General features: G+C 37.9%; 1 protein-coding gene across 3 annotated transcripts; it reads left to right on the plus strand.

The window, feature by feature from the left end:
• Positions 1-35: 35 nt before the first annotated feature.
• On the plus strand, positions 36-9,839 carry LOC130129708 (protein adenylyltransferase SelO-like). Of its 3 annotated transcripts, none has more exons than XM_056299304.1 (19): positions 36-976; positions 1,068-1,186; positions 1,282-1,410; positions 1,524-1,588; positions 1,696-1,752; positions 2,220-2,318; positions 6,021-6,088; positions 6,322-6,409; positions 6,618-6,687; positions 7,078-7,150; positions 7,235-7,318; positions 7,435-7,564; positions 7,654-7,698; positions 7,822-7,903; positions 8,176-8,268; positions 8,466-8,542; positions 8,962-9,005; positions 9,244-9,323; positions 9,703-9,839. In XM_056299304.1, exons 1-19 carry the CDS (start codon positions 742-744, stop codon positions 9,823-9,825), a joined length of 1,761 nt encoding a protein of 586 aa, XP_056155279.1. In that variant the 5' UTR covers positions 36-741; the 3' UTR covers positions 9,826-9,839. The 3 variants fall into 3 exon arrangements, with proteins under 3 accessions (XP_056155279.1, XP_056155280.1, XP_056155281.1); XM_056299305.1 differs by having other exon boundaries at positions 9,244-9,437; positions 9,703-9,765; XM_056299306.1 differs by lacking the exon at positions 2,220-2,318.
• Positions 9,840-10,837: the final 998 nt, after the last annotated feature.

A 10,837-nucleotide genomic window follows, 5' to 3' on the forward strand; every position in this document is an offset into this window, starting at 1 on the left:
CATATGTCGCTGGATGACGTACCATAACAAGGAAGTACACGACGGACGAGACAAAATGATGTGGACACAGGAGTTTTGTCAGGATCGCCGACAGCGTGGATAACGGAGCTTGTCGTTTGGTATTTAGTTTACTGTGTAGTTTTATCTTAAACACTGGTTGAAGTAAGAGGATGACGAGAGGAGGTCAGAGTAGTCAGTCGAGAGTAGGCTGCACCGGCTTGGTGTGCGTGGGTTCTTACACTGAAGTAAAACAAGGCTAATTGACCGAGAACAGGAGCGACAATAGTCCAAACTAGAGAAAACTAGCATGGCAACAAGCAGGTTCGCAGTCAGAGAACTGCACACACAAAGCTGCACGAAAAGTACAGAAATCCACGGGATCAGATTTGTTTCAAAAGTTACAAAAATGTGCTCAGGAACAAAATTAATCACAAGACTGGTCGCAAATTCGTAGCTGAACTTTAAAAAAAAACGGGAAGGCACAACTGAACAGGAACAAGCTTTTTATCTAGAAAGCAATGATCGATTAACTAGTGGTTCTTCTTGTAAGATGTGGACCGATGATATAACAACGTTAATCCGTTTTATGTTATGACAAACATAGTTATGGGGGGGATTTTTTTCTGTAAAAGTTTAATAAGGCGAGGAAAGACTTCCAGCTGTGCTGACTGTGTTGGCCTTTTCTGGCTTAACGGTGGCGAGAGTTTCTGTTTGAAATCTCAGCAGGTTTGATATCTGACGATGTTGGGCATCCGTTGTCTGCTAGCTTGTGCTCTTGTAGCAGGGGCCGACTTGGACAAAGATAGAAATCTGTTGGGTTTTTGTGAAACTGCTGACCAAGACTGCCACAGTCACGATGACACTGTATGGGACAATAAGCGACAAACAAATGCTGCCAGAGCCAGATTGGATGTAAATTCAGCAAACCACACACATCAACTGGGCAGCTTTAGAGTGTCTTGCAAGAAGCTCTTAGGTAAAACCGTTGTGCTGTTACCTCATACCATGTCCATCTTTTATACGCACAAAGGGTTATTTAAGGTTCTGCTGCTCTTTCTTTTCTGCAGAAGCTTTCCCCGTCGACGAGGTTGATGGCAACTTTGTCCGCACTGTGAAGAATTGTATCTTTTCCAAATCCACTCCAACTCCTTTGAAAGGATCACTTACACTCGCAACAGTCTCCAAGGTATTGTTATAATAACAGGCCACTAGTGATATCGTGTAGCTTTTGTGTTCAGCTGTGAAGTGGAATAAAATCTTCCTGTGTTGTTGTGTTGGTAGAATGTCATAGAGGATATCCTGGATTTGGACGTAAATGCAATCCAGTCTGATGACTTCTTGCAGTATGCCAGTGGCAGTAAACTGTTACCAGGATCCATTCCTCTTGCACACAGATATGGAGGTCATCAGGTAAAGATTGGTAAATATTGTCTTAATTTTTTTTTTAACAGCAGTCTTTTTAACAAAATGACATCGTTGAGAATCATTCATGAATATGACTCTCTCTACCTTTCATGTGCAAGTTTGGCTATTGGGCAGGTCAGTTAGGAGATGGCCGAGCACATTTTCTTGGTCAGTACACCAACAGGTAAGTGTATATTTAAATATAGCCTTTCATATTTAAAAACAATCACTTACTAAAACCCTAACTTATATCAATAGGTTATGTAACTTCTAAAATACGTCCTTTCACAGTAAGGGAGAAATTTGGGAACTTCAGCTCAAAGGCTCTGGAAAAACTCCATACTCAAGGTATGTTCTCCATTTTACCCCTTTTCTTTCTCCATAATCCATATTATTTTCCCCTCTGAAATAAAGAGCCTCAAATTTAATGTGGTAGAAATATATTTTTCTTCTAGAGTGACCTGAGATTATATTGCAAGAAGTAATTGCATTTTTTTAAAATTGGGTATAAAGCCTCTATACTGTTCACTTTTGACCTTATTTGTAGACCTTTCCTCTATTTATTGTATTATTGTTAACCTGTTGCACTGTTATTATGTAATCTGTTGCACGGTTGTTTCAAGGCAATTGCATTTTGCCTAGATAAAGTGTTTTATTGATAATTTAGCTTGAGGCAACTAAAATCAACTGAATCAAGCAAAACTCCATTTGAAATATTAAAATAAATGTGGCTCAAATACTTGCTTTCTTCTTTTCTGTTTTATGTATGCACTTGACTACTTTATGCATTATTTTTCATATGCAATTCATGCCAGGTCAGGAGATGGTAGAGCTGTGATCCGGTCCTCAGTCAGGGAATTCCTGGGCAGTGAAGCTATGCATTCTCTGGGCATTCCCACTAGCAGGGCTGCAAGGTGAGAAGGACAATGAGAAACGCATATGGCAAATAGTTCTGACATTTGCAGTGTTTGCAAAAAAAAAACAAAAAAAAACAAGGATTAATTTAAAACAATAGTTAGGATCCAAAATTAGATGGACATAAGTTTAGGACAGCTGGGTTGTTCTGTAAGTAGGACATCAATCTTTCAAATGACAAATCAGCTGAATTTTATGGTTTGCAATGTAATTACTATACATTTTCAATCAAAAGACCAATTATCCAACTTTAACCACCGAAATATTAGAGTTGCAGATTATATGTTTTTTTAAATGCAAGGGCAGGTGAGTTGTGTCATGACTAGAGATAAAATTCTTCAACCAGAGACTCGAGGTCCAAATTCCCATGTTGGCAAGAACTCCTTTGATCTGTTTCTGGAGGGGCTGAAGAAAAAAGGACAAATTTAAATGTAGAAATTAAGAAAGTATCACATAATAGAGACATAGTGAGCCTGCTAAACAGCAAGGAAATTTCCCATGGTCCTGTTGTTGACTATTTTTCAAATTGGTGTCATGAACCGTTGTTAGTACTGCATGTGTCAAAGACTCAAGGATATGTTTTTTGATTTTAGACGTGCTCAACCTCTCCTGTCAGTGCAGTGATTTGATGGCCAGAATATAGAAATGGTGAAATTCTTCAAGTATTTTGGAACTATAGACAATAAACGGACATTTGAGAGTAATACTGGCATGGTGTACAAGAAAAGCGAGCCGCGTCTCTTTTGGCTCCAGAAATTCTCTACAGGACCTTGATTTTTTTAATATATATATATTTGTTTATTTCGAACATTAAAAAAAGAAAAAGAAAATGTATAATAAAAGAAAACAAAAGAGAAAAAAATCAAAACAAGCAAGCGATATCATCATCAAACATTTTTCTCAAATCTCAGCAGTTCGAAAAGGAGTAGGCAGCAATTAAAAACTTTTCTAGTCCTACTCCCTTTTTCTATTTTAATATTTCAACAGTGAACTGTGTGATTTAAATGAAAACTCAATCATCTACCACCAGTGACCATGATGTATTGTAAATCAAACAAAGATCATTCATTCAACACAACAAGAACAAAGCAAGTGCAGAGCAAGCATCAAAACAACTCAAGAGCAACTCAAACAAAATTTCACAGTTCCATCCCATATCTGTTCAAAATATTATTTTTAAAGAGTCTTTTAAATGTGATTATTGATTCACATGTTTTCATTTCCTCACTGCAATTATTCCATATTTGACACTTTGGTTGTGACACAGTGATATTTTGCATTTGTACTTACTGGGTTTTGTTTAAATGTACATGTTCCTCTCGGGTCATAACTGCTTTCCCTCAGCTGGAACAACCCCTGGATACTGTTGGGTACTTTATGATTTAACACTTTGTACATGATTTGAGCAGTTTTAAAGTCCACCAGATCTTTGAATTTTAGTGTTTTTAGTTTGAGAAAGCATTGGTTTGTTGGTTCTCTGTAATTGGCTTTGTTTACTATCCTTATGGCTCTTTATTGAATAATGAAGATTGAATCAGTGTTGGTTTTATGTGTTCCCCCACACTTCCACACAGTAGGTGATGTATGGAAGTATGAGGGAACAGTACAAGGTGTAAAGTGAAGCTTGATGTAGAAGAGCTTTGACTTTGAATAGTATTGCAAGGATTTGGATACTTTAGCCTTGGTATAATTTATATGTGGTTTCCAAACATAATTTATTGTCCACTATTACCCCAAAAAAATTAATTTCAGTCACTCTTTCTATTTCTACATTGTTAATCATGAGTTTCTTGATTGAGTGAATTTTACGGTTAGCAAAGATTATAAATTTTGTTTTACTTAAATTCAATGTTAGTTTGTTAGCATGAAACCACATCTTTAACTTCATCAGTTCCTTTTCCACTATATCCAGGAGTTGATCCAGATGATCCCCACAGCAAAATAAATTTGTGTCATCAGCAAATAAAATGGCTTTCAGAGATTCAGACACTTCACAAATATTGTTTATATACAGAATAAACAGTAATGGTCCCAACACTGAGCCCTGGGGGACCCCACGTGTGACTTTAAGTAGGTGAGACTTGAAGTTTTGTGATTCAACATACTGATATCTGTCTTTAGATAGCTGGTTAAGCAGGAGAGTGCGGTTCCTCTAATTCTATATGATTGTAGTTTTTTCAGTAATAATTAATGGTCTATGGTGTTAAATGCTTTTTTTAGATCCAGAAATACCCCTAGGCTATTGCATATTTTTTGTTTTCTATTGCCATTGTTATTTCATCTACAACTTCTGTAAGTGCAAATGAAGTTATGTTTGCTCTAAAACCATATTGCTGATCATACAGTACATTATGTTTTGTGATGAAGTCATGTATTCTTGAAAAGTATATTTTTTCTAGTATTTTTGAGAACTGATGACAGTGTCTCATCGATCTTTTATTGAGTCTGTGCTCATTTTCTCCTGTATCTGCTGGTGACAATCTGTCATGGTAAAACACAAAAATGTACTCAATAAGGTGGTTAATGTCTGCAGCAAATAACTGGCACTGCACAGGAAACTGCAGAGCTTTACAACAAACAGTTACGTATATGAGAAAGCAGAATCCATCATGTCAGATTGTTCCCATCCTTTACATCATCAGTTTCAGTTTCTGCCATGTGGGAGCCTCCTCAGACCTCCACTGTTTTTGATTTTATTGTGCAAATATACTTTTACTCTTATATTTTATTGTTTATTTTTTATATTCTTTTTATTATGTTTTCTTTACATACATTTTTATATTCATATGTGTCACTTATTTTATATCGTATTTTAAGCTTGTGCAGCACTTTGGTTCAACTGTGGTTGTTTTGAATGTGCTGTATAAATAAACTTGACTTGACTAGCTAAAACCAACAGATACAAACACTCCTTTATACCCTCTGCCATCTCCCTCCGAAACTCTAGGAGAAAAACGTAGTTATTTGCATAATGGTTTAACTGATTGTTTTTTTTTAAATTATTTTATTGTGTAGTTATGTTTTTGGTCTTAATGTTGTATTTATGTGGCCTGTGTTTTATGTGTGCTAAATTTATGCATCCCACTGCTACATAACCGATTGCCCCGCTGGGGAGTGGACAAATAGTTATTGATTGATTGATTGATTGATTGATTGAATCGTTTTGTGAAGACAAGTTTTTGATAGTGTATGGTATCTGTATGATGCAATCAAAACTGGCCTACTGGGTTGCTGGTTCAAATCCCAGGATTGGCTGGGTAACCTTGGTTTGGCCTGGGCCTAAAAGTCGCTTGTATCAGGATGTCGGATGGATGTGGCCATCGTACCATGATAAAAGAGACATTTCACCACAAAATTGTCCTAGGTGTCACCACTTTGTGGCTGACGGTGTGGTGTGCCAAGTCTAAATTGTAAATTTCCTTTTAAAAGGTTTGACATGAAGGTATAACTTTACAATTATATTATTTGAGGAATGTATCATTAGGCAATAAACAGTCTATACCTTCTAGCAAGAAATTGTTTTAACCTAAAAAATTGACAGTAAATTTTGTGACAACAGCAAAAGGACAGATGTGTTTTGGATGGAATTTTTCTCTTGGTATCTGGTGTACTGCTTTCTTCTGACTTACTGATTATTTAATAGACATGACTGTTATTGAACTGATGATGCTTTTTTAATTTTTTTTTTTTTTTTAATGTAGTCTCATTGTAAGTGAGGAGCCAGTATTGAGGGATCAGTTCTACAATGGCAAAGTGAAGAAGGAGAGGGGTATGTACAGTCATACAAAATTATATAAACTTTCAAAGGTAATCAGTTTGTCCTTACTATTTACTGGATTTCTATTTTCATTTTTGATTTTACGTGTTTTTTATTTATTTGACAGCACCATTGCATCTCGCAGTGCATATCTTACAATACTTTCCCATGCCTGTATCCACTGTCTTTTTGCTTTGGAAGTTGAAATTTAAATGTTTTATCCACTAACATGGTTTTATCCCTAGGAGCTGTTGTTCTCCGGTTAGCCAAGTCATGGTTCCGGATCGGATCTTTAGAAATTTTGGCTCAAGCAGGAGAGATAGATCTTCTCAGGTTAGACTCTTCATCAAACCCTTTGATAAAGTCAGTGACTACAGTTTCTGCTGTGATTTTTATATATATATGTAAAAAAATCTAGTGATTCAAGTAATCCTTTAATGGACAGTACAAGCCTGTTTCATGCATGTTGTTTTATATATACACACAGACACACACACAATATATATATAAAATAAATATAACATTTTCCTGTTGCTTTCAGGAAAATGTTGGACTTTGTGATTGCGGAACATTTTCCTTCAGTAAATATGAACGATCCAGATAAATATTTGGTAAGTAATATGTATTTATTTAACCATTCACCTTGTGCCAACCCAAACATTTGTTTGTCCAATACCCTTTCAGTGCAGAGGATAACATATAAAAATAGAAATGCTTTTCCCCCTGGCCTGGCTTTTGGTGAAACATAAAACATTTCAACATCATTGTACCAGTAGGTAATATGGACTCCATCGTATGGTGCCTTGAATACCAGCAATTTTTTTATCAGTACACAGCAAAGTTGCCACGTTGCTTTTAGTATTTCAAGACATTACCCATCAAATTGGGGGCATTGATGTGCCCCAGCTGTCATTAGGTGTCTTTTGTGGTTTAAGTTCATGGCTTGAGCTGAACATGCAGTAGAATCATTGCTCACTGTTGCGTCCTCTGTATTGTCTCAGGTATTTTTTTCCATGGTGGTAAATGAAACAGCACACATGATTGCCCAGTGGATGTCAGTTGGGTTTGCACATGGTGAGTACCTCTCTCAGTGCTTTATTACGCAGCTGGTACCAACCCCTCATATCTAATATCTCATGTGTGCCCTCAAAACAACAGGTGTGTGCAACACAGACAACTTCAGTCTCCTGTCAATCACCATTGATTATGGACCATTTGGCTTCATGGAATCATATGACCCTAGTATGCATAGTTTTTCTCTGCTTTTTATATGTCTATACTTTTTTCATAATTTTTCTTATCTCATTTTTGGTCTTGTACAATAGAACGTCAAACGAGAGTTTTCTGTTTTCCTCTAGATTTTATTCCTAACACATCAGATGATGAGGGAAGATACAGGATAGGAGCTCAGGCCAATGTTGGGCTGTTCAACCTGGAGAAACTGCTCGGAGCCCTTGGCCCTGTGCTGACTGTGAAACAACTGCAGGGGTAAGCATGTCACAGGTTGGCCTACATTTGAGATTGGTACATTATAAGTAATGGCCTACATAAATTCCTCCTTCTTGTCTTTCGCTCAGGGCAAAAACTGTATTGAAAGGGTTTGCCGATCTTTACCAAAAAAGGTAGGCTGCCTGTGACGGGTTTACCCGCCTCTTTGTACATGTTTTCTTTTAATTGTTTTATGCAGCAAAGTGGTATCATGTATTTTTGTCATTTTTTTTCCTAACCTGGTTGGCCTTTTCCAGGTTTCACCAGATATTCAAAGCAAAGCTAGGACTACGTGGTGATGAGGAGGAGGATGAATATCTCATTGCCTACCTTCTTAAGGCAAGTAGTTTGTTGATCTTAGTTTGTATGGTTCTTTCATGGCCTGGCACCTTCATGTTGTTCATCTTAAGGAAGCGGTTCACTCTGGGTGGCTGTTTATGGATGACAAAGTGTTTTGAACCCACCTTTTTTTTAGCATTCTCAAACATACGGATGAGTTTACATATTTCTGTCTGGTCATTTCGATGCACTCCTGCCCAGTGATCATTCCGTGTATATCTCTCTCTCTCTCGCTCTCTTCCTTGTACATGTGGTTGGTTGTGGACACATAGATGATGGAGGACACCCGTTCAGACTTCACCATGACCTTCAGGCAGCTAAGCGAAGCCTCAGTCCAGCAGCTTGACAGCAGGGACTTCACCCAGGTGTTAACACCTAGTCCAAAATGAATATGTCCACTCTGTTTAATTTACCCAAGCATATGCTTCACTAAAGCCAGGTGCCCCTGCAATAGCAAACAACATGCCGAAGCAATATACTTGTTACTAGGCCAACATACTGGGGTTGTAAACATGTGTAAGGAGACCAACTAAGAGTGATAGATATCTTATTTTCTCTGTAGATGTGGGCTCTTAATGACCTGTCATCCCACAACCTCTTCTCTGAGTGGCTCAGCATGTACCTGCTACGGCATGGGAGGTAAGAGAAAAGATGCATTGTCAGGCCTATTTATTCTAAGTTGGTTGCATATATATTTATCCCGATAGATGAAACACAGCCTATCAAAGGAAAATCTGTAAGAAAAACCTTTGGAATATTCCATTACAGCCCGCAATGTAGTTTCTATGTTTTTGTGCACTGAGTTTCCTCCCACAGTCCAAAGACATGTAGGTCGGGTGAATCGGCCATACTAAATTGTCCCTAGGTATGAATGTGCGTGTGTGTGTGTGTGTGTGTTGGCCTGGCAGCCTGTCTAGGGTGTCTCACCGCCCAATGACTGTTGTGATAAGCTCCAGTATCCCCGCGACCCTGACAGTAGGATAAGCAGTTCGGATAATGGCTGGATGGAGTTTAGGAAATTAGTTTTTAGATTTTGATTGTTTTGATGATCTATTTAGGCAGGATGATGACTGCGATGAGGATCGTCAGCACAGGATGAAAAGTAAGCCATTAGATGAATACGGTAATGCTGATTGTCAAAATAAGTTATGATGTATTTTGGTATTAGAAATACAATATAGTAACTTCCCTAATGAGTTGGGCCATTAGCCTGAAGAACAATAACAAGGGAGAGGATGTTCTTTATCATTAGTGGTTGTTTTGTATTAATGTTTCTCTGTGGGAAAAAGAAAACAACACATTTTTTCAACAGCACCAAATCTCTGAAACACTTTTCACAGGTGTTAATCCTCGGTACGTGGTGAGGAACTGGATGGCAGAGTCAGCCATAAGAAAAGCTGAGGTCAACGATTTTTCTGAGGTATGGATTTCAAGAGAAGTACAAGAGCCAAGTCCAAGATATCTCCAAGATCCAAACAATCCACATTTCCAGAAGCAATGGTTTTCTATCTGTCTTTCAATGGGATGATCACAGGTATTGTCAGGGATATGTAACTGTAGGCTTATGGAACAGTTATGTATTATATACATGGCTGGTGCTAAGTGTTTTATTGACACATTTGGCTGACTCACTCAACAGAGGGCTGTGCTATCTGCTGATTGTCTGATGTATTTATAGGTTATAGTAGGGTTAAGGTGAAGATTACGTTGGTGATAAAACTTATAGTATTGTCTGTGTTTAAAAATGCATCAGTTGGGTATTTTGGCTTCATAGTCTGTGTCCATTTTTCTCCCACTAGGTGGAGCTACTATACCATGTTTTGACATCTCCCTATATTACACAAGAGACCGCAGAGGAGGCGGGCTATGCAGCAAGACCCCCATTGTGGGCTCAGAGGTTGAAGGTCAGCTGTTCTTCGTGATTGACAGCTCCCCGAGAGGGACATTTTAAACTGAGGACGATCAATGGCAGAGTTGTCCTTGCTTATCAGAGACTGCAGTGCGGTGCACGTATTTGGTCCAATATGTCAAGGTCATGGCCACTTCTGCTTCAGTTTATCCTCTGTTTATCAATGAAAGACTGTCGGCAACATTTAGAAAGACCAAACTATTTTCTCATTGTACAATGCACATTAAGGGGCCTGCTCAATCTTCTAAGCTGCCTATGTGTTTGATTTCAAAATTGATGTAAAAATATAAACCAAGTTGTTTTCTTCTACAGAATTAAGTACGTTGTGGCTGAATTAGTAATAGCGATGTTTTTTTGTGGCTCCAGATAGATGGAAGAAATTTTACCACTTCGAGGACACGCCATCAACGCTTATGTCCTAATTTTAACAGATAAGGATAACTTCCCTCAGATGTGCATTCACACATCAAGGAGCACCACATTTCCTAAAGGTGTTTTGTCCCACCTTTTGTGGGGACCTATGCTAAATGCTTTCCACAAGCCTTAGGATGGTAAAGGGGGCTACCATTGATTGGTTGTGAAATGGGATCCAGAGGGGGTTGTGGCTTTAGATTTGTGTCACATACCATGTGTTTGAAACAACCAATGGCAGCACATTCTCCATGGTGACAGGAGGAAATGGACCCAGTAATTTAATCCAATAAGAATTGATGTGCAGATGTTTTTTACACCTCAAAACATTTTAGGAGGACAAAGAGAATTTATTCTATGTAACAGTGTATCTGTGGTTTTAAAATTAGCGTATATGGCATAATCCAAGGAGCACATGGGCATATTTTTACAATATTTACAGCCCCCCATGCAAAACATCGATATATGTACAGTCATTTAGGGATGTCTCCAGTGTTTACAGTAGTACAGTATCCCATTTTGGTTGAAATCTACAGTTTGTCATCTTCGATTTCCAAAAAAAAAAAAATTAAAATTCCCTTTGTTACAACAGACATTATATCATATTTTGTCAT

The sequence above is a fragment of the Lampris incognitus genome, chromosome 19, assembly GCF_029633865.1.
Source record: "Lampris incognitus isolate fLamInc1 chromosome 19, fLamInc1.hap2, whole genome shotgun sequence".
In the NCBI taxonomy this organism is placed as follows: domain Eukaryota; kingdom Metazoa; phylum Chordata; class Actinopteri; order Lampriformes; family Lampridae; genus Lampris; species Lampris incognitus.

Excerpts from the sequence above, each read along its gene's own strand:
- LOC130129708 (XM_056299304.1), top strand. The coding sequence starts at position 742 with ATGTTGGGCATCCGTTGTCTGCTAGCTTGTGCTCTTGTAGCAGGGGCC. Across the intron at positions 1,411-1,523 it reads ACAGATATGGAGGTCATCAG|TTTGGCTATTGGGCAGGTCA; the intron begins GTAAAGATTGGT and ends TTCATGTGCAAG. Across the intron at positions 9,006-9,243 it reads TCGTCAGCACAGGATGAAAA|GTGTTAATCCTCGGTACGTG; the intron begins GTAAGCCATTAG and ends CACTTTTCACAG.